Consider the following 23,714-nt stretch of genomic DNA (forward strand, 5'->3'; position numbering starts at 1 on the left):
GATGGCATCTCTGACTCGATGGACGTGAGTTTGAGTGAACTCCGGGAGTTGGTGATGGACAGGGAGGCCTGGCATGCTGCGATTGATGGGGTCGCAAAGAGTTGGACACGACTGAGCGACTGAACTGAACTGAACTGAACTGAAGCATCTTAGCTCGGAGAAGGCGACGGCACCCCACTCCAGTATTCTTGCCTGTAAAATCCCATGGACGGAGGAGCCTGGTGGGCTGCAGTCCATGGGGTCGCTAGAGTCGGACACAACTGAGCGACGTCACTTTCACTTTTCACTTTCATGCACTGGAGAAGGAAATGGCAACCCACTCCAGTATTCTTGCCTGGAGAATCCCAGGGATGGGGGAGCCTGGTGGGCTGCCGTCTATGGAGTCACACGTATAGGGACACGACCGAAGCAACTTAGCAGCAGCAGCAGCAAGCATCTTAGGTCAGTTGGTAAAGAAGCCGTCTGCAAAGTAGGAGACCCTGGTTCGATTCCTGGATCAGGAAGATCCCCTGGAGAAGGAATAGGCTACTCACCCAGTATTCTGGCCTGGAGACTGTATAGTCCATGGGGTCGCAAAGAGTCGGACACGACTGAGCAACTTTCACTTTCAAGCGTGTCAAAGTGACTTTTAACAATCTACACTTAGAATCTTTATCCAAATTTTATAAAATAAAAAAATTCTAAAAGTCTTCATAGAAATACAGATAAGTATGAACTTATATCCTAGTCATCCATCTTGTTTCGTTTGAGCCAATGAACTTTAAAACTAATGGGGATGGAGTTGAAAGATCCTTTAAAATGCCTTAGGGTTAGTAACCACTGCGCTGACGCAGGTGCCTGGGGTGACACTGTCACCCATTCTTGCAAGCACAACGGGGCTGCAAAGAACTGGAATATTTTTCTTCCTCTGCTCATTGTGGGGAAGTTTTTTTATTAATTAAGTTGGCATTTATTTTGGGTGTGAAGGCGCTTCATTTCTGCTAAGGGCTTCCTCTCATTGTGGCGGGGGGGCGGGGCTCCTCCTCAGTGTGGTGTGTGGGGCTGTCACAGTGGCTTCTCTTGTTGCGAAGCAAGGACTTGGGCTTCAGAAGTTGTGGCCCCAGGCTCCAGAGCACAGGCTCAGTAGTTGTGGCCCCGGGGCTACAGGCTTAGCTACCTCATGGCACGTGGGATCTTCCTGGACCAGGGATCGAACCTGTGTCCTCTGCACTGACAGATGGATTTTCATCGACTGTACCACCAGGGAAGTCCATGGGGAAATCCTTTTAATTTGCTACAAGGGAAGACAGGCTGTGTCTGAGATCACACACTAGAGAGCCGGCCTCTGAAATCCACTGAGAACAAAAACGGTAGCAACGATACGTGTGTGGGGATGTGCGTTCAGCCGCCCGGCTGTGTCCGACCCAGCAGCAGTATAAGCACCAATATTTTCACTCTCCCAGATGCCGCTGATGAATTTCTAGGACAGAAGCACTCAGCAGTCCAACCAAGACCAGCATGCGTTAGCTCTCCTGGCACTGGAAGAACCGCTCTCATCAGACCTGAGTCCGGTTTTGGATCCTTAATGTGAGCATAATACGCACGTGATCCAATATATTGACCCCTGACACGTGCCAGCGTCCACAGCGCGCTGTCTCGATTCTGAGCCCTTCTTCTGGAATCTTCTTCCATCTTTGTGGTCAGAATTCAGCCATTCCTCTAATGCACGATGTTGGCTATCACAGTGAGTGTGAAAGTGAAAGCAGCCCATCGTTTGACACCTCAGCTCGGCTCCCCCTTGGGGAGGGGGGCGGGCGGGAAGCAGCACAGTCCCCCTGAGCTCCCTGGGAGGCTGAAATCTCTACGCACACTGTCTGTTACTGCAGCCACCAGCCAATAGCAAGAAACTACACCCCGAGGCCTCCGTGGGACAGCCGGTCAACCCAGGAGTTCATCGTGGAGCTGGCGGGCTCTGACCTGCGGAGGTGACCGTCTCGGGCTTTGCAGCCAAAGTCGCTACATCTCCAGGACACTGAGGCCACCTCCACGGATGCGCGTGATCACAGCACTGGGTTTCACTGGACGTGCTGTGTATTTACTGAGCTTAGACTAAAGCAGGAGGAAGAGAGAAATGGAGAGAACTCACCGGCAGGTAAGTCGGAAACGGCCACGTAAGGAATCAACCGGACAGGAGACGTGATCAATTAAGATTAACACCAGTGTGTACTCAGTTGCTTCAGGCGTGTCTGACTCCTTGCGACCCCATGGACGGTAGCCCGCCAGGCTCCTCTGTGCATAGGATTCTCCAGGCAAGCACTGTGGAGTGGGTTGCCGTGCCCTCCTCCAGGGGACCTTCCTGACCCAGGGATTCCCCACATCCCCTGTGGCTCTTGCACAGGCAGGCGGATTCTTTACCACTGAGCCATCAGTAAAGTGAAATATTCATTTCCCATAGGGGCTACAAACTCCTAGATCTCATTCCCTTTCTTCAAAGTCACCAAAGGGATGGGGAAAGGTGGCGCTAGCGGTAAAGACCCTGCCTGCCAGTGCAGGGGACGTAAGAGACTCGGGCTCGATCCCTGGGGCAGGAAGATCCCCTGGAGCAGGGCATGGCAACCGTCTCTAGGGGTGCTTGCCTGCAGCATCCCATGGACAGAGGAGCCTGGCAGGATACCCAGGGGTGCAAAGAGTCGGAGGTGACTGAGGCAACTTAGCACATAAGAAAAGAGGGTTAGCATGTCACGTCCTCTCCTCTGACAACTCTCCAGGATGAGCAAATTCTCAGATCACATCTCAGCCAGAAAAGCCTTCCAGAAACTATAAGCTCCGTTATTAATGACAGCAACAACCACCGCTAGCGAGAGTTCTGATCAGAGTCCCTGTGCTGGGCTCTAAACACACCCATCTTCAGCCGTCTTCAACTCTGCGTGGCATCCCCGTCCTACAGATGAGGAAACAGAAGCTCAAGCATGTTAGGAAATCTGCCCAAAAGCAGGCAGCAGGGAACAGAGTTAGGATTTAAACCCAGATCAGTATGATTCAAAAGCCCATGCTCTTCAGACGGAACTCGGCTCAATGCTGCGTGGCAGCTTGGATGGGAGAGGAGTCTGGGAGAGAATGGACACGCGTGTATGTATGGCGGGGTCCCTGTGCTGCTCACTTGAAACTGTCACATTGTTAACTAGCTTTGAAAGTGAGAGTCGCTCAGTCGTGTCTGACTCTTTGCAACCCCATGGACTATACAGTCCCATGGGATTCTCCAGGCCAGAATACTGGAGTGGGGAGCCTTTCCCGTCTCCATTGGATCTTCCCAACTCAGGGATCGAACCCAGGTCTCCCACACTGCAGGCGGATGCTTTACCAGCTGGGCCACAAAGGAAGCCCTACAAAACAAAAAGTTTTTTTAAATAAAACTCAGATGAGACAAATAAACAGAAAGCTGATAGGTTTAAATCTAACCATATCAATAACAATAATAAATGTGAAGAGTCTAAACACCCCAATTAAAGGGTAGAAAAACAAAACAGAAATCCCTTTCTCGTCCCTCGGTTTAACTCCATAAAGTGAAACATCATAGACATACAGGAATAGCGACTCACATCCATGCAGCTGCTGGAGGGGGTTTGCAAACACAGGAAGGACCACGTCCCCCATTCTCACCACGTGGCTCTGCTTCAGGGAACCTGTGTTCTCCTCCTAAACCCAGACTCCAGCCCTGTGTCCCTCCTCCCCTCTTCTCTCTCCATCACACATATGGGTCTCCCGGGAGCCCCCCCCCCCCCCCCGCCAATAAACCCAAGCTCTTCGATGCAAAAATGGTCACGTCCAGTTCATCTGGCACCCCGACAGCACTAAGCCCCGAGATAGACCCAGTGCACTCACAGAGGCTGCTCAGTCCTCGGCGTGTCCCAGGAAAAGAATCAGACATGAACGGAACCCTTCAAACTCACGACTGTGATCACATATGTCCTTACTTCCCATGCTGGCTTTTATGCCAATGCCTACTGTTTCCAGGGCCTGAGGACAGCGAACATTCATTGAGCACCCACTGTATAACTTGAGAAGCCTGGCACATCATATAATGAATTGCTAAATGAGAGCATATACATCTACTTGTCAAAGCATTGAGGAAGCAGATTAAGCACTTTCATCAAAAGCAGCCTGTATGTTTGTGGATCACAGAACTGACTCTAAAGGAGTTACTCGGGAACTGCTTTGTGACTCTGATGGTGAACTCGGGCTGGAACCAGCGGCGGCTCTTGCTGACTCCTGCACTGTGCTCAGCCCATCACCTGCTCTCGCTGTGCTTCTATCCGAAAATTGGGGCCAGTAGGTTAAAGCAGCCCCGAGATAGACTCTGGAAAATAATTAATCTACTTGAAGGACATAAAAAAAAGGGCTTTTCTAATGTTATAGGGGAACAAAATCCTACACGATGGAGTAAGTCCAATGGATCCTAAGGAGCATGTGCAAATTACATCCCACTGAAAAAGCAAAAACAGAGAAACTCTGGAAGATCCCAAGAGGGGCTCCTGATTCTGATAGCATTTCATGAGCCATCCGTATAAGGTCGGTTTCCCCACCTCAGTGGGATGGTCCTTTTCTCTCACCTGAAACATCAGTCACTAATGGGTTGTATAGTTTTCTGAAATACACCCTTTATTTGGATTGCTGCTCAATTAAAAATAGATGAGAAAATTTATAGAGATAATTATGAATAGGAGAAGGCAAGATTTCAGTGTTTATTTCCATCATTTGAGAAAACAATGTATCCTTTGTAGTGGAACCTGCCGGAGTCTCACCAGGAAAGGCCCTAAAAATAGATGCCTGACATCAAATTGTGCCTTAATGGACACTAAGTATTCACGTGGATTGCCAGGTTTAGCTCAATGAACCTAGACACTGCCACAATTTGTTTTATTCTCAGACAGACCAATTTTAGAATACCTTATGATCTTCAGGGATGCGGGAGTGTCAGCTAAACAGTGTTATCTGATATGGTCAGGTCCAGGCAGGTTACCTGTCCAGTCTAGGGGCATCCTTGCCATCAACTCCCAAGTCCTTAACAACCTAGTTCAACCTGAATCCTTTTCTTTTTTCCTCTGAGCAATCAGTGGAAGCCCATATAATTCTCATCTTATAAAAGAATTCATTTAGAGGTGGTCTGAAAGTTAATGGTTAAACCCATTGTTTGTGGTCCCATGAATATAGGTCACGATAGTAACAAGCCTTTAGACAGAAGGTACATAGAGAGAGAGGAGCAGTTCAGGACCTTATTACAACATGTCTATCAAACCCAGGGGAACAAACAATGTGTCTGATTGATTTTTAAAAAGTCTGGCAGACAGCTCTCATTGTGCCTGTAGCCCCAAACCTTGCCCCAAATTAAAACTGGAAGCTGAAAAAAACACCCAGCCTCACTGACTCAACCACCAGGACTCACTCTCTCGGGGCAAAACCCCTCAGTTCCACTCAAGAGCCTCATCTTTCCTCTCGCAGGTTCAGGTGTGGGTGACCCAGAGATGTCTCCCCATCAGCGACTGTGCCAAGGATGGAGAGATTTCTCGAGAACAAGTCCCACCCACCCTGCTGCTGACCGCAAACAGAGAAGCTCCTTTTCACTTTGCTTATGTCTCTTCCCATCAGTCTCTCCTTATGGTAAACGCCAAATACTAACAGGACGAATGAGTAAATGCAAGAAAGGCCCCTGGAGAATAATTCAGGGACAGGAAGATGACATCTGAGCAGTAGGTCACATCTCGAGTCTCCCAATGCCAGCTAAGCAGAGCTTCTCAAGTCCACAGGTAACATGACGGTGGCTCTGATCACAGTACATTTTTGTCTCCATGTGACCGTGAACTGTCTCCTTGCCCTTCTCATCACGGCCAGCGAGTGTCATTCAAAAGGTGCCCAGTCCTGTGCGTTCAGTGAACAGCTCTGCAGGCTACACTGGCATAAACAGCTGGTTGGGGATTTCAGATTAAAAGTGCAAGGCATGTAGCAGATTGTAAAACAATACTTAGATTCAAACAGATAAAGGAAATGCAGCTGGAAACTGTGGAGGAAATTAAAAGACACAAGGAGGGGCGGCTTTTCCCTGGGTGCAGCAGTTAAGCCTCCAAGGTCCCAACGCAGGGGGCCGGGGCTCCATCCCTGGGTCACAAAGATAGATCTCTCATGCCACAACTAGGATCTCTCATGTTGCAACTAAAGATATCTGAGTGCAGCAACCAAGACCCCACGCAGCCAAATCAATACATAAGGAAACATTGTTCTTAAAAAAGACTACATTTGGGTCCATTCTAACAATCACATTTCAGATTTATAAAACACAGGCAAGTGAAGGATAACAATTGGATGTGGGCATTGTATAAGCTTTCATCAACATTTCCAGTGTCCATACGGTACGAAAGAGGTACCGCATTCACGGTTACTTAACAGGAAGAGTCATCTTTCTGGACTTTCAGAGCCAAGAGAACCAGAAAGCAGATATCTCAGAGTACAGAAGTAGTATATTTGGATATAGCGCTCACATTTTCTTTTTCTCACTGCCTTCCTGACTACATGAAGACAGGAATTAACTAGCTTAGCAAAATACCAAACCAAATTCCACTCCCCTAAGAAACAAAAATGAACAAACAAAACAGGTTGCTTGTTTTATGACAGGAGGTAGGAGAGGACCGACATTCACTGGTGTGAAACAAGGGAGGAGCGTTTACGTGACCGGGCTTTTAAGGTGACACTGCGGCCGACATCACGGCCGGGTTCTCAGGGAGGCGGTCCCCCTGGGAGTCGTGTCTCCCAGGACAGAGGGGGTGCTGGGCAGGGGCCCCCACTGTGGGTCCCCACTTACAGTCCCCGCCCCGCCACTGGCGTGCGTTCTGGCGTGCGCTCTGGTGTTCACTCTGGAGGAAACACTGTTCACGCGTCCCTCCCGGTGCAGAGGGGAGCGAATGGAGCCGAAGGGTAAAACCCTTGGCAGTCTAAAGACACCCTCCAGGCTTCCCAGAACACACCTCAGAAAGAAGCATGATACACACACACACACCCCAAATGGAAAGTCATCCCAAGCAACATCGAGTGAGGTTTACATTCCCTCATCTAAAATAGAAAAGCAATGGTAATAAAGACGCTGTCATGTGTTATCACCTCATCAGTGGAATCTGAAAAATGATACAAACAGACTCACAGACAAATTTATGTTAACAAAACAAATTTATGTTACCCAAGGGGAAAGGGGCAAAGGAGTTTGGAATTAACATATATAGTCCTGGACATATACAGAGGACTATATATAAAAGAGATAACCAACAAGGACCTTCTGTATAGCACAGGGAACTCTACCCGATATCTTGTAATAATCTATAATGGAAAAGAATCTGAAAAAGAAGAGCTATACCTATATATGTATATATAACCCAATCACTTTGCTATATGCTTGAAACTAACACAACACTATAAATTAACTGTATTTCAATTTAAAAGTTAAATAAAATCAAACACTAGCTAGCTGAACATCGAAGAATTGATGCTTTCGAACTGTGGTGCTGGAGAAGACTCTTAAGAGTCCCTTGGACAGCAAGGAGATCAAACCAGTCCTAAAGGAAATCAACCCTGGATATTCATTGGAAGGACTGATGCTGAAGCTGAAGCTCCAATATTTTGGCCACCTGACTTGAAGAACCGACTCACTGGAAAAGACCCTGATGCTGGGAAAGACTGAAGGCAAAAGGAGAAGGGAGCAGCAGAGGATGAGGTGGTTGGATGGCATCACCGACTCAATGGACATGAATCTGCGCAAACTCTGGGAGATAGTGGAAGACAGGCAAGTCTGGAGTGCTGCAGTCTATAGGGTCACAAAGAAAGAGTGGGACCCGACTTAGCAACTGAACAACAAGCTTTCAAAGTGGTAAGATTTTAAACTTCCAAGATAGTGTTTTGGGTTTTTATTTTTTTCTTTTTTTATTTTTTATTTTTTTTAAATTTTAAAATCTTTAATTCTTACATGCATTCCCAAACATGAACCCCCCTCCCACCTCCCTCCCCATAACATCTTTCTGGGTCATCCCCATGCACCAGCCCCAAGCATGCTGCATCCTGCATCAGACATAGACTGGCGATTCAATTCACATGATAGTATACATGTTAGAATGGCATTCTCCCAAATCATCCCACCCTCTCCCTCTCCCTCTGAGTCCAATGTTTTGGGTTTTTAATACACACACATGCACACACATGTCTCTAGCTAAGGAATTATATTTTAAACTAAGCCAAGGAGAATAAAATATTTAATGTAGATTGTAGGCTACAAAATCTGTAAAGAAAATTCCCTAAAGTGATAAAGTGTAACTTCTGTGCTGAATACAGAAAAGTAACTAAACACTGCCCAAAGGCTCTGGAATCATCTCTCTCCCCCCTTTCAGGGTCTGAGACAGATTTGTAACTGTAACCAGTGTGTACAGATGAGGTAACTTAGAACTGAATTAAACAAAAACAAAAACATTATCACAAAAAAATACAAATTGAAGCTCTTGAAATCCAGTTCCCCAGTGTTTGGGTATAACAAAAAATTCTGTTTTCAGATTCACAGGTTTCTTGTGAATTTAATTAAGGTCTTTAGATATTTAAATCAGCATTCAGCAATGGTTTTGAACTCTATCTCTTTTAAGAAACTGCACATTTGAAATGACATGATAAAACATTTAGGAGTTAATGCAGCTCACAGAAAACTTCAAAAGTTATCAACACCATCAGTCTTTGGTATCCCTTAGGACTGAGGCAGATCCTGGCAGTCAGTCAGAACTGTCCAAACTCCTTCTAGAACAATGGCAGTAATCCGGCTGAGGCTTAACAAAGAGCACAAAGTGTTACAGGTTCCTAAGTTGGGCCAGCTTTAGATAATGCTTTCACTGATGTCAAATAAGACAAAACCAGAAATACCTAATTTGCTATCAAACTGTTTGGAAATCTATTCTTTAAAAAATTAATAATAATTACCTAACTTGTTTCACGCACGCAAGGGTTTCTCAATTTTCTGCTTTTTGTTGTCTTTTTCCGGCTGTGTCGAGTCTTAACTGCATCTCGGCACGTGAGAGCTTAGTTCCCTGACTAGGGATGGAACCCCGGTCTCCCGCATTGGAAGGTGGATTCTTAACACACTGGACCACCAGCAAAGGCCCTCCATTTTCCGTGCTTTGCCTTTTGTTTTGAAACTTGAGCAAACCTCCCATGCCTTCATTTGTCAAATAATGAACAGATGGTGCTCTCTATAGAAAATATCACACACATGCATCTGTGTTTTGCAGCTTCACCAAGTTTCCCACAAGCTGAGGCCAGGTGAGCAAAATCAGTGACATACCCTTCCCTTCCCCGGCAATGGAAAAAAAAATCTGCGTGTACACTGCCCCACTTCACCAGACTGATTTCCATATTCCCTTTATGCCATCTTGACTTTGAGATCAGAAGGTCTAGAAAGCAGCTTTCACCAATCACAGTGACAATTCCCAGTATTTGTCCCAAGGAGATATTAAGGGTTTTTCTTGTAATTAATTTACATGTAGGTTTAAGATGAATAAGTGACTGTTAGAATCAATTTCAATCAATAGTCAATAATTTTCTAACTTTAGCCAAAAACACCCACCTTGGAAGATCGGAGTGGTTTGCAAACAATGGGGAGAAAGTAATAGCTGATATCCATTGTTACTACGTGCCGTTTTTTTAAATGTAATTAGCTCATTCAACCCTCACAACAACCTTAGGACATAGGTACAACCCTTCTTTTACAGATGAAGAAATTGAGGCGTCAAGGTGCAGAGGCGCTTGCCCAAGGTCATCCAGCACAGCACACCAATGCCACTGGTCTCGGGCAGCAACTCCGGCACTTCCCTGCCTCCGGGCACACACGCACGCGCACCCTCCGCTCACTCCAAAGGAGCACCCCCTTTCCCATCTGGTACTAGGAATGCAGTCTCCCAGCAGACATGCAGGGGACATCGTGATCTAATAACACGCCAGACACGAGTAAGGAAGGAAACTGAGACGACCCTCAGGTCCGCAGCCCGCTGCTCTGTTGGTCTGCCTTTGTGTGTCCCCCACGAAGCCCAGGACAGCTCTGGGAGGACCTCGCCAGCTCTGGGAGGACCTCACCAGCTCTCAGGACTGCCTACTGACTTGATTTTGATAATCCTGAAGAATGGATGATGGAACTTAGAAACAAAGTCAGCCCAATTGCTGGCACTTTCTGTAGCGGCTGGGCGTCCAGCCAGCCAGTCTAGATAAAGTCCACAGCGTGGACAGAACAACCAGGGGGAGGGGACTGAGACATGAGCACAGGTCAGCTTTCACTATTGTTCTAGTTTCTAGAAATGCTGTCCAGTGATCAGAGCTATGGCTGTCACACTGAAGTAAGTCACTGAGAGAGTTTCTTTCTGTGACTGAGTGAGTGAGCAAGCAAAGAAGAAAAGGGAGAGAGATGGAACATGGGAGAAGAGGAGGAGGAGAGTGTCCACACAGACCTGATACCGCAGAGACCCGACACCCAGCACTGTGAACGTCCACGCAGGTCAACTGGAGGCAAACCCCAACTCTGCAGAAGGTTTCCAGTTTGAGAAAGGAATACAAATTAGCATCCAACAGTAAGGATGCTGTGTTTTTAGGCTGCTTAATTTGATTTACAACTAATTAAAAAAAAAAAAAAAACAGCAGACTGAGCTAGCAAGGTAATGCTCAAAATCCTTCAAGCTAGGCTTCAGCAGTACATGAACCGAGAACTTCCAGAGTTCAAGTTGGATTAAGAAAAGCAGAGGAACCAGATATCAAATTGCCAACATCTGACTAGATCATCGGAGAAGGAAATGGCAACCCACTCCAGGATTCTTGCCTGGAGAATCCCAGGGACAGAGGAGCCTGGTGGGCTACCGTCTATGGGGTCACAAAGGTTCGGACACAGCTGAAGCAACTTAGCAGCAGCAGACTGGATCATAGAAAATTTCCAAAAAAAGAGAATTCCAAAAAAATATCTACTTCTGCCTCATTGACTATGCTAAAGCCTTTGACTGTGTGGATCACACCAACGTATGGAAAATTCTTAAAGAGATGGGAATACCAGACCACCTGACTTGCCTCCTGTGAAACCTGTACGCAGGTGAAGAACCAGCCGTGGAACAATGGACTGATTCCAAACTGGGAAAGGAGTCCATCAGGACTGTATATTGTTACCCTGCTTGTTTTACTTCTATGCAGAGGACATCATGAGAAATGCCAGGCTAGATGAATCACAAGCTGGAATCAAGACTGCCAGGAGAAATATCAGCAAACTCAGATATGGAGATGACACCGCTCTAATGGCAAAAAGTGAAGAGGAGCTGAAGAGCTTCTTAATGAGGGTGAAAGAGGAGAGTAAAAAGGCTGGCTTAAATCTCAGCACTCAAAAAACTAAGATCATGGAATCCGGTCCCATCACTTCACGGCAAACAGATGGGGGGAAAGTGGAAATAGTGACAGATTTAATTTTCTTGGGCTCCAAAATCACTTCAGGCAGTGACTGCAGCCACAAAATTAAAAGATGTTTGCTCCTCGGAAGGAAAGCTATGATGAACTTAGCATATTAAAAAGCAAAGACATCACTTTACTGACAAAGGCTTGCATAGTCAAAGCTATGGTTTCTCCAGTAGTCATGGACGGATGTGAGAGTTGGACCATAAAGAAGGCTGAGCGCTGAAAATTGATGCTTTCAAATTGTGGTGCTGGAGAAGAATCTTGCGAGTCCCTTGGACAGCAAAGAGATCAAACCAATCCATCCTAGAGGAAACCAACCCTGAATATTCATTGGAAGGACTGATGCTGAAGTCAAAGCTCCAGCACTTCCGCCACCTGCTGCACTGCCCCATCAAAACGGACTGACCTGCAGGAGAAACTGGGCGCCCTCAGCTCTAGTCTTGTTTTTTTAAGTTACCTTTTCATTTCTGGCATCTCAACTATGTCTTTCTTGAGGCTCACATGTTTAAAAATATATTCTCAAGTGTTTTGGCCTTTAGTTTTTCAACTGGTTCCTGGGTTCACATTCCTGTTTAAAAATAAAATAGGTTTTGGTTTTGCTATTAATGTCTCCCTTCCAATTGAACCAACATTGTGCTACCCTTCCAGCACTGAGTACAGGAAAATGCCATCTCCTGCCCTGTGTCTGCTCGTTGTCCTCAATTTCCTTGACTTTTCACTGATGACTCATGAGCCATGAGATGACAGCTGTGCCCGTGCAGGCAGGCCAAGCTGCACGGCTGTGGATGGCAAGGGGCACGCCCACAGTGTACCTTCCGCTCGGCCCACATGGAGCAGGCTCTCTCTGGCATTTCTCGGGGGACATGCTGACCTTCCTCATTTGGCTTCTACTAGAGGCCTCTGTCTCCTCTCGGGTCACCGGGGAGCACCATGAGAATGTCAATGACCGTATGCCCAACTATCAGCAGAGTGGGGTATTGAGAGCTGGGCGGGCTGTGTAACTCACCACGGCAACTGACAGGACACACTTGACCTTCCTGGACAAGCACAGAAGCCAGGTCTGGTCCGAGCTCCTTAAAGGATGGGGGAAGGCAGAGTGGCAAGTGTCCAGACTCCAGGACCAGACAAACGGGCCAGTCACAGCCCCATTCCCGAGCTGCCTGACTCCAGGAAAACAATTCAGCTTCAGGAATCTGCACTTCCCCCATTTTCCTTAAGCACAGGGGATTTACAGTGCTCTGTTAGCTTCAGGTGTACAGCATAGGGACTCAGAATATATAGTCTTTTTTTCAGATTCCTTTTCCTTATAGACTATTACAGAATATTTAGTAGACTTCCCTGTGCTAGGCAGTAGGTCCTCGATGATTATCTATTTTATATATAGTTGTGTGTATATGTAAATCCCAAACTTCTAATTTGTCTTTCCCCCACCCTTTCCCACAGACTTAATCATAAATCTGTTTTCTATGTCTGTGGGTTTATGTCTGAATGGCCAACAATAGGAGAATGGTAAGTTACAGAGGAGCCGTCTAAAGGAACAGCAACCAGAAATTCAAAATTATGTTTTAGAAAGAAACATATCGGATGGAAAAATACTGATCATATAATGTAAAGGTCTAAAAGGGCAACTATAAAACAATATATATGACACCAATTTTGTCTGTATTTCAGAACTTAAATACACTGGAAAAAAGACTAGAAGAAAATATTTCAAACCGTAAGATCAGATCCTTGGAAGGAAAGCTATGACAAGCCTAGACAGTGTATTAAAAAGCAGAGATATCACTTTGCTGACAAAGGTCTGTGTAGCCAAAGCTATGGTTTTTCCAGTAGTCATGTATATATGTAAGAGCTGGACCATAAAGAAGGCTGAGTGCTCAAGAACTGAGGCTTTCAAATTGTGGTGCTGGAGAAGATTCTTGAGAGGCCCTTGGACTACAAGGAGATCAAACCAGTCAATCCTAAAGGAGATCAACTCTGAATATTCACTGGGAGGACTGATGCTGAAGCTGAAGCTCCAATACTCTGGCCACCTGATACAAAGAGCCGACTCGTAGGAAAAGACCCTGATGCTGGGAAAGATTGAGGGCAGGAGGAGAAGGGGACTACAGAGGACAAGATGGCATCGCCAACTCAGTGGTCACGAGTTTAAGCAAAACGCCAGGAGATGGTGAAGGACAGGGAAGCCTGGTGTGCTGCAGACCGGGGGGTTGCAAAGAGTGGGACCCGACTGAACAGCGATAACAACGAAAGATCTCAGGATGCCAGGGCTACAGGCGACTCCCTCCATACTTGGCTGCAGTTTCTAAGTTGTCTTAATCTCTTTCTGTACACATATCTACATGTACCTAGATTTTTTTACTTGAATGCATAAGTGTGATCATACGCCCCTACTTTTTCTTCTCTTTGGCTTGGTTCTCCCACTCACGCAATGACCTGGCTTTGCTCGCCTACTATAAATCTTCACGAGACCCCCTCCAAGCTTCCCTGAGAAGGCTCTGTGCAGCTTTTCTTTAATGGCCGCATTATACCCAACGAAGTGGAGATTCTATAATTTATTCAGTTATCCCCCAATCGGTGGTTGGTCTTTCTGCTTGTATATTTCCATGCTCCCAGGACAGACGCTAAACACAGGCCAGGCTCTGCTCGGGTGGAATGGAGTTAGGACCCTGAGCCCTCCACAGCCCCTCAGGAACCCCCCGTTACTCGGCCCACTCTGCAGTGCTCTCAAGGATGCTCCAGCCCCACTTCCAGAATGCTGCCTCTCATCCCTCCCAAGATGCATTAGGGATGCCTGGTACCCCCAGCATCCTAAACTCTGATGACAGCTTTCCTCCTTTCTCTCTTCCACCAGACCGAACTTCACAAGGCCTGCTCTTCATCCCCAGCAACAGTTACAGCCCCCTGCACATTTTAGCGGATGAAGCAGATGGATGGATGGATAAACAAACAGATGAAGATGCGAGTGAACAGACAGAGGCATGAATGTTAGGATGTTTTGAGGAACTACAAGTAGTTCTTTACAGCCAGAGTATAGAATGAACGAGAAGGTGGGGGAGAAGACAGATCAGAGAAGTTAAAAGAGAAAAAGTCAGGGGACGTATATACACCCATGGCTGATTCAGGCTGATGTATGGCAGAACCCAGCACAATATCGTAAAGCAATTTGGTCAGATCCTAAAGGGTCTTGTGTGATAAACAGTATGAATATTTTATTCTAAAGAGTAGGGCAAACCACTGAAGAATTTAAAGCAGCAGAATAATTAATCACTTTAAAAAAAGAAATGTGTTAAGCAGGAGTGTGGGGAAAGGCCTGGAGGAAGCCAGCACAAAGGCTGAGGACCGTCGGGAGAGGACAGAGGAACCGGAGGCGGAGAGGGCGCGCCGGCCACGGGGCTAGACCTGCTGCGCTCCCACTCAGCCGTCCCGCGTCCGCGGAGCCGCGGTCCACGCTGCACCCACGCTGAGGAACCAGTGGGAGAGGGGACACGGAGCCCACCAAGGGTCACACTGGTGGCCAGTGAGGCGCCGGCGCAGACCTCAAGCCCCTCTGGCCCCAGGCCAGTGAGCTGTCTGGGCTGGACGGCGGGAACCAACGCCAAGAGCAGGACCAGAAGACGGGATGCCACTCAGGGATGTCAGGGAACAGAAGGGGCTGAGCTGGGCAACTGAATGGACACAGCGAGTTAATCAGGGGGAGGTTTTTAGAGGGATACTCACATTTCTGATTTAGCAGTTTGGCGGTGTCCTTCATTCAAAAAATTTGGCATTTGAAATGAAAGACGATGAGTTCCATTTGGGACATGCTGAATTGGATCTGCACTTGGGATTTATTGATATTTATGTATATATTTATATTATGTAAGGACACCGTACATTACCAAGTCTATGTTTAAATTTCTGTGCATTTCCCCAGCTTAAATCTTCTAGCCATCAATATTAATAGTGTTAGTGGATATTTATGGAATGACTGTTGTGTGCCAGGCATATAAACCATTTAATTCATAATAATTAGTTTTAGGGTTAAATGATAGCACGTATGTAAAGCACTTCGAGGAGTGCCTGGCTTATTGTATGCGTTCAGCAAACGGACCACTCACACACGAGGACATAAAAGGAAAGAGAAGTTGAGAAAAGTGGCAAAGAATCACATGCTTAGTTACAACTATTCTAAATCACACATACATTCTAATATTAATACAGTTGACTGGAATAAGACTTCAAGATCACAATAATGGCCCAAAAAAGACACTGAATTTAAGCACAGCACAATTAAGTCTGGTGGCATTCTATTGGGTGGTAACAGAAGTTAGTGACAAAGAGAATGAATAATTGAAATCTCACAATTCCAAATTTTTTATTTACCTGAAAAATGAACTCTCTTTTCTCTTGATTATCAGCTAAAGATGGTTTGTGGCTATCTGGGAAATACAAAAGAACCGGAAAGATCTAAAAATACATTCGTATTATTAATGTAATATTAATCAAATAAATAATGGTTGAGGATATAACTTGTTAGATTCATGGAAGTAAAAATAGCAGGTAGGAACTACGCCTCACTCTTTGAAACTCATCTTTGTTGCTCTCTATTTCACACAGTATAAGAAAACCTTTCTAAGTACTGGGTTGACCAAAAAGTTCATTTGGGTTTTTCCATAAACCTTACAGAAAAAACAGAACAAACCTTTTGGCTAACCCAATATCTTCAAATAATCCTTTCTTTTTTGGTTTTATCTTTTCTTTCCCAAAACGTAATGTGCATTTATGCCCTTATTTTATGACTCTCAGTAGATCGATGCTTGATGTTTTGACTAATCACAGATTGCTGTGTGTTCAGAAACCCTCTAAGGATTGCTTACATGGGGGTGTGTGTGCATGCGTGTTCAGTTGCTAAATCATGTCTGACTCTTTGCAACCCCAGGGACTGTAGTCCGCCAGGCTTCTCTGTCGGCGGGATTTTTTTCAAGCAAAAATATTGGAGTGGATTGCCATTGATATTTTAAAATCCTTCCTCATTTACCATTTTTTATTAAATGTTCTCTTATTTCACAAAGGATTGAGAGGGCAAAAAAATAACAGTACAACAGTGTGTATTAGAATAACTTCAACACAATCAAGATGGAGTCGTCTGGCCCTATGGAAGATTTAGCCATGAGAGCATTTCATCCTAGAGGGACACTGACTACCTGAAAGGCCATTTCAAACTCATGCAGTCTGCCACACGATGCCGGGCAACATACAACCTTCAGGCCCATGAATTTAAAATGTCTGAGATCTATCTGCGGCTCCATATCTTTTAGAAAATAATTACTATGTAATTTCTCGAGAAATCACTTTGGACATTCCACATATCCCTCTTTTAAAAATAGTTTAGATAATTTCGTTATTTGCCTGAATGTTTTAAAAGGCCTTGAATGGAAACAAAATGGCACTGAATTTATTTCATTTACTCTAAATAAAGATATGAACCAAAAGTCATCAGAGCCAGATCACAGATTGTGATAAACGTGGGGAACTCAACACAAGCCTACAGAAGAATCAAGTCTGAAAGATTTCAATTGCTGGAAGACTGACTAAGGCTCTGTTTAATTATTAGTGCTATAAAAAGTGAGTAATATTTACCTGGCCATAATAGTACTGTGTAAAAGTAACTTATCTGTCCTGCCAGGTGCCCCATTTCTCACAGTTATTAAAAAGAATGAAAGGAAATCTTTACACAGTCATTACTTCTCCAGATTCGCCACCCCATCATCTTATATGATTGGGGGCTTGCAGGCTGTTAAGGAAGCTGATTTTTTTTTTAAGTGCCAGTGCTAGCCAGGGGCTTAAACGAAATTAGTGACAAGTGGCTTTGTTAGTGAAGGGTACCAGCAAAAGTGCCCCAGTGAGCAATGGGGCGTGTGTGTGTGTGTGTGTGTGTGTGTCTGTGTGTGTGTGTGGTATGTATGACAGTCGTGAAATATCTGCCTGCCAACGCAGGAGATGCAAGAGCTGTGGGCTCGATCCCTGGGTCAGGAAGATCCCCTGGAGAAGGAAATGGCAACCCGCTCCAGGAGTCTTGCCTGGAGAATCCCATGGACGGAGGAGCCTGGCGGGCTACAGTCCATGGGGTTGCAAAGAGTTGGACAGGACAGAGTGTCTGAGCACACACACTCCCCAATAACTGGTACAATCAGTCCCACTGAGTGATGAGTCATTTAGGGTGCTTGATCTTGGTAAATCCAAATATAAACAGACCCACGGGGCTTTCTGCTATGTGCTCACGCTCAGTGCTGACCAGAAACCTGATTTTACAAGACTCTCAGTTCCTCATGGATCTGTCATAATGTCTTGGAAGAGTATATTCAGGAAGTTTACAGCGACTGTGATTCATTAACCCAGCTTCAGCATCGTCATGCAATATGGGTTCAGACGACTTTACTGAATGCCTTCTGGATTTTGGCAAAGATGTCCCGGAGTCATTAGTTATCTGTCAATCATTTACAAATCCTTCCTGAAATCAGTTAGCAAATAATGTTTTATCAGTATAAACAGGGATCCCTGTACATGTGAGTCCCTGCAGGCCTGCTCTCTGCTGGTATCTGATGAGCTTGGTGGGATAGCGAAGGTGATTAAATGCCCACATATGCCCCAAGGAAATGGTTAGACTGTGCCTTGATTGGGAAGAATAATTACTAAAAGCTGAGGTTGTAATTCCTCTTTTGCTTTTCCCCCAGCCTGGTTGGAACCTAAATTGTTCATTAACCATCTCTCAGACTGAGTTCCGTGCACCTGTTATTTGTAGCACATGCGAATGTTATTCCAGCCTTCTTTCACAAAAATATGTTCATTTCTCACAAAGTTCTGAGTGTCTATTTCTAGTCAATTAGCCTCCTAGATAAGCTTCAACAGACCAAGGTAACTCATTAATGCGACATTTCCTCAGCATGCCAGTAAGCTCTACAGGACGTGAATAAGACAGGCAAATGGCAAACTGTATTTTTTAAAGGTTCTAGTGGGAGTTAAGGGAACCCAGTAATACTATCATCTTTCAATATTTTTTTGTATATTTTGTAAATAAGCCTGTCTAATCAGACATATATAACAAACCATGGAATCCAATCTTTTTTATCGTGTTTTTTCCATGTTTTATTAGCTATACACACAAAAGAAGAGGACCAGAGCAAAGAACGTTGCCACGCTATTGAATTACAAACCATGGGAGGTCTTCCATAGGGTGTCAGGTCGAGCCTGTGACTAAGAACGGGAGTCAAGAACAAAACGCAGAAAAGAAACTTGCATATATCTCCCAAAATTCCATTTATGGAAGATGAGTCTCTCACCCAAGACCCCAAGTCACACAGTCCATCGCGGTTTTTAATGACATCAAAATGTGTATTGGAGGGCTTCCCCCTGGTGGTCTAGTGGTTAAGAATTCACCTTGCTATGCAAGGGACATTGTTTCCATCCCTGGTCTGGGAAGATCCCACGTACCGCAAGCAACTGAGCGTACATCACAACTGTGGAACCCAAGCTCCAGACCCACAGCTACGTGCCCACGCGTCAAAACTGCTGAAGCCCACTCGCCTCGAACCCAGACTCTGCCACAAGAGACGCCCCTGCAACGAGAAGCCCGCACACTGTGACTGGCGAAAGCCCAGGCAGCAACGAAGACCCAGCACAGCCAGAAGTTTAACAGGTAAATAATTTTAAAACATGAAGACTTCTGGGCCTTCCCTGGAGGTCCGGTGATTAAGAATCCACCTGCCAAGGCAGGGGACACAGGTTCAATCCCTGACCACCCTACATGCCGCAGGGCAACTAAACCCACCCGCCACAAGCACTCACGTCTGCACACCTAGAGCCCGTGCTCCCCAGCAAGAGAAGCCCTTACGCCGCAAAGAAGTGTGGCCCCTACTCGGTGCAGCTAGAGAAAGGGGGCACAAAAACAAGACCCGGCGCAGCTAGAGACACAAGTAAGCAAAAAATCGTTTTAACTGGTGAAGATTGAAATTTTAAAAAACACAGTATATTACCACAGACTGGATGCAGACGTGCATGTGAGAAGGAAGCTTTCTATTAAGCTAGCCGTTAAAAAGACTTCTGAAAACGCTGCTTTTTAAAGATTCTTTTCCTTTGGAAAATAGCTCTTTTCAGTTCTCAATGTGTTATCATAATACACCTCGATAACAATAAATTAATATACTTATAACTAATAATTTTTACTTTCTCAATTTTAATTCCAAATGCAATAAACACTAATTGATATAACTTACATGAGCAAAAACCTTTTGGAGTCCTAATAATTTTTAAGAGAACAGCTGCTTCTCAGGGTCATACGTCACATCCCTTAATATCTACACAGGTACATTTCTGGCATTGCACCACATTATTGTCTGATTGCTTAAAGAAATAACAACAAAGAACTGACATGGATAATTATAATCACCCAATCCTTTGTAGCTTGAAATATATATTTACTTGTCCAGCTAAAGACTTCACTTCTAGCCTCCCTTGCAGCTAAGTGTGAAAGTGAAAGCCGCTCAGTTGTGTCCGAATTTTTTGTAACCCCATGGACTATACACTCCATGGAATTCTCCAGGCCAGAATGCTGGAGTGGGTAGCCTTTCCCTTCTCCAGGGGATCTTCCCAACCAGGGATAGAAACCAGGTCTCCCACATTGAGGGCAGATTCTTTACCAGCTGAGCCAAAAGGGAAGCCCAAGAATACCGGAGTGGGTAGCCTATCCCTTTTCCAGCAGATCTTCCCAACCTAGGAATCGAACCAGGGTCTCCTGCATTGCAGGCAGATTCTTTACCAACAGAGCTATCAGGGAAGGGGCTAAGTGTGCATATGTGTCAAATTTCTGCCTAGTGAAATATAAGCAAATTGTTTAAGCAGTACTTTCAGGAAATGTACTGAAAAAGGAATCCATGTTTTCTCCCTTCATCCATACTGCTTCCTGGTAGTGATGGCTGGCCTCTAGCAGCTGTTTTGCAACACGAGGACAAGAGCCAGAGGACAGAGAAAGGGAAGGAGTGAGGTCCTGTGTAACTTCACAGGGGCACGGTACCATCCTACCTCTGAAATGCTTTCATAGGAGAAAGATAAATGTCTTATTTAAACCACTGTCTTTCTGGTTTTCTATTATATACAGTCAAATTTAATCCAAAAAAATATAATTTTGATGGGGAAAACGCTGTACATAAACATTCTGGGTTTTCCAATGGAATCTTAGGCAAAAAAAAAAAAAAATTTAAAAAACTGCTCCATTAGCAAAATCAAAACATACAAGAAAATGACTAACTGTTTCACAACATAGGAAAAGACACGCATTGTTCTAAGAACCCAGATTTTATTACTTTGGAAAACAAGAGAGATATTCTACAAGAGCCTAAAACTAACCTTGGTCATTTGAATAATGAGGAGTAACCCTTTTTTTCCCATGGATTCAAGGAAAGAATGATAATTTTTAAATTATGGGAAATGTATTTGCCAGCATTAACCTCAAAGTGTAAAGTGTTACTTTTGGGGGGGCAAAGAAATAGTATGCCCTTTTAATCAGCTGACCAATCTACAAACAAGCTAAGGGTAACTCCTCAGCTAATGAACAGGCAGGATTTAAAAAAAAAAAAAAAAGCTGGTTGACAAAACAAGAAGAGACGAACGGGCGCAGGCTCAGCAAGCCTGCCTGAAGGGCTCCAAAGTGCCAATCATGTCCCCGGTCATCACTGGGAGAATGAATGCCTGCCCACGTTATCATCTAAAATATATTTACAGAGGTCAGAAGAGCTATGTCTGTCCTCCTCTATGCAAAGAAGTGATGACATCCAGGGAGTATGTCACAAGCCTAAGTTTAGTTAGTGGATTTAAGCTGGTTTGCAGTTTTCCCCACTAAGTGTGATCTTCTGACCCCTCAGTTTTACAACCTTCTTCTCTGTGCTGCACACCAACTCTCCGCTTCTGAGTTAATCATTTCTGTGCCATTATCTGCCAAGAGTTCTTATCTCTTTCGCTGTCACTTTATAACAGGGTCCTCTTATCAACCTGCTTGGAGTCACATGATTCGTCCAAGCCTATCAAAAGTTTCCATGCCTCTGATTAGAAACCATCACGAAACTGGATACAAGGTTTACAGCAGATCACTAATGCTGGAAAAAGTACAGAGTCCAGGGAAAGACCTGCTTGTAACTTTCTGGATTCTTGGAGGTTTTGGTTTTTTTTTTTTCCTCTCTTTTTCTTAACTTTCACTCAGGGTTATTGTAGTCTGATGTGTCCTGCCCAAGGCTACAAAATTTGACAAGCGGCACTTCCTTCTTACACTCAATGATATCTGCTCTAAACCAAAGGACTGCCTATAATTTCATTAAGAATGTCTTCTAATTCGGATACTGGGGATTTACAAGAATCTCTAAAGCACGGACTTACACCTATTGGTAAGTAGGAGTTGCTCTATTTATCATCTATTTATTATCCTGCTATGGCACTAATACATGTAATTCAATGCCATTGATGTATTTACTATTATAAGTCACTGCTTTCCCAGTTGTGTTTATTAAAAGCATGTAAGTCCACGTATATATCACACATTGATCTTTCTTGACGTTAAAGAGGTAAATGAATATTTCAAATATTCTTATAGCCTTTGTTTTTGGACGTCATTCTACCAGCCTAAAATAGCCAGAAAACAAAAAGTACCATATATTCCTTTCATCCCTAATATTTTCTGATACTTTTAAATGAGAAATGATAAACTAAAAGTGGAACCCCTTGAAACAGGTTACCCATATGGAGTCATCATCGATCCCACCTTAGCGAACGCTTTCAACTGTCTGTGGAGTTTGCAGCCACACCACAGCGTGTCTCATTCATTGCAGATACTACAGAAAACTTTTGTTTTTCGATCCAAAAGACAAAATCAAAACCCACAATCATACCGTCATTAGTTAAGAAGCTAAGGGTTACAGATTTTCAAAATAACGAGTCTATCTTCTTTTTATAAACAGAATAAGCACACAAAGCTAATTTTCATTTTTTAAAAGTACAAGCAATGCCGAGTCACAGGCGCTAATGTTTCAGCAAGAACACTTTCAATTAACCCTAAACGTAAAGGGTGAAAAAGACAAGACTCCCAGACATCTGTCATTATCGCTCTGTGGGAAACCGTGCCTTTATTCCTCCGCACTGGTTTTTGAAGGCCCTAAGCCCTTTCTGGCAGCACTTTTCTTAGGCTTTGGAATGAACTGGAATGTCCCTGTAATTCGCAAAGGCCTGAGTTCCAGCCCTGCTGAGAAGGAAAACCAAAGTCTGGGATTTTCCTCGTTCTCCCTTCATAACCAGCTGACTCCACTGAACGCAGTGATTGCTTTTTTATGGGTCAACTACACCCTAAAGTATATCAATTGAGGAAACAGCAAAAAAAGAAAAAGGTTCTGTACTTACGAAAAGGAAAACACTGGGAAGGCAGGCAGAGTGCAACAGAATTCAATTGCTCTGCAGATAAAAAGAAAACAGGGGCACAGAAATGAGCTGGTAGAGAACACAGGGGCGATTTCACGGCTTTGCCCGGAGATCAGCCGCCGGGCGCCTGGGCAAAGGGTCCCTGACGGCGGAGGCCTCTGGGGCGAGGGCGCGCCCGAGCGGGGGCGCGGGGACGCGCGGCGAGGCCCCGGAGACGCGGGGGCGCGCGGCGAGGGCGCGCTCGGAGACGCACCCACCTGTGGATGCGAATTCAGGGCGAGGAAATCCGGGGCCGCGCTCGGGGACCCGCACTTGGCGGCGCCAGCCCGGGGTGCATGGACTGGGTGAGGCGGTGGAAGGGACCGCCTTCGCGTTGCCTCGGCTCCCGTCCGGCGCTCAGGTCCGGGAGCGAGGCTGGACCCCCTTCACCTCTGGGGGCCGCAGGGGCCGGAGCGCCGGCGGCCGAGGGGTCGGGGTGGGGGTGGCCGTCTAACCCTGGAGGGACCGCTGGAGGCTGAGCCTCAAGAAGGTCCTGAAGGAAGAACCCAGGAGCCCACCCCGGCCCCCGAAACCTGTGCGGGCACTTTAGGGCGCCAGATCACAGGCCGATCGGAGAACAGTTTTCAGCAAGGAGCCCTCTCCTCGGACCTCACTCGCGGGCACCGCCCGCTCCGGGCCCAGGAATGCTCCCCCCACCCCCCCTTAGCCCCCAGGTGCCCCGGTATGGCAGCCCCGCTGGTGGCTGTGAGACGCCCTCTTTGGAACCCTCTGGTCACATCGGGGAGGCTGCTGGCTCTGAG

General features: G+C 45.5%; 1 protein-coding gene across 2 annotated transcripts in view; it reads left to right on the forward strand.

The window, feature by feature from the left end:
* The first annotated feature begins 21,581 nt into the window (after positions 1-21,581).
* The window catches only part of NR5A2 (nuclear receptor subfamily 5 group A member 2), a 127,719-nt gene continuing 125,586 nt past the window's right edge, over positions 21,582-23,714 (forward strand). Inside the window, exon 1 of one of the 2 annotated variants that reach the window (XM_027975556.3) lies at positions 21,582-21,890. In XM_027975556.3, the coding sequence (XP_027831357.1) occupies positions 21,827-21,890 (64 nt within the window). In that variant the 5' untranslated portion in view covers positions 21,582-21,826. 2 annotated transcript variants of the gene reach the window in all.

This window comes from Ovis aries, chromosome 12, assembly GCF_016772045.2.
Source record: "Ovis aries strain OAR_USU_Benz2616 breed Rambouillet chromosome 12, ARS-UI_Ramb_v3.0, whole genome shotgun sequence".
NCBI lineage: Eukaryota > Metazoa > Chordata > Mammalia > Artiodactyla > Bovidae > Ovis > Ovis aries.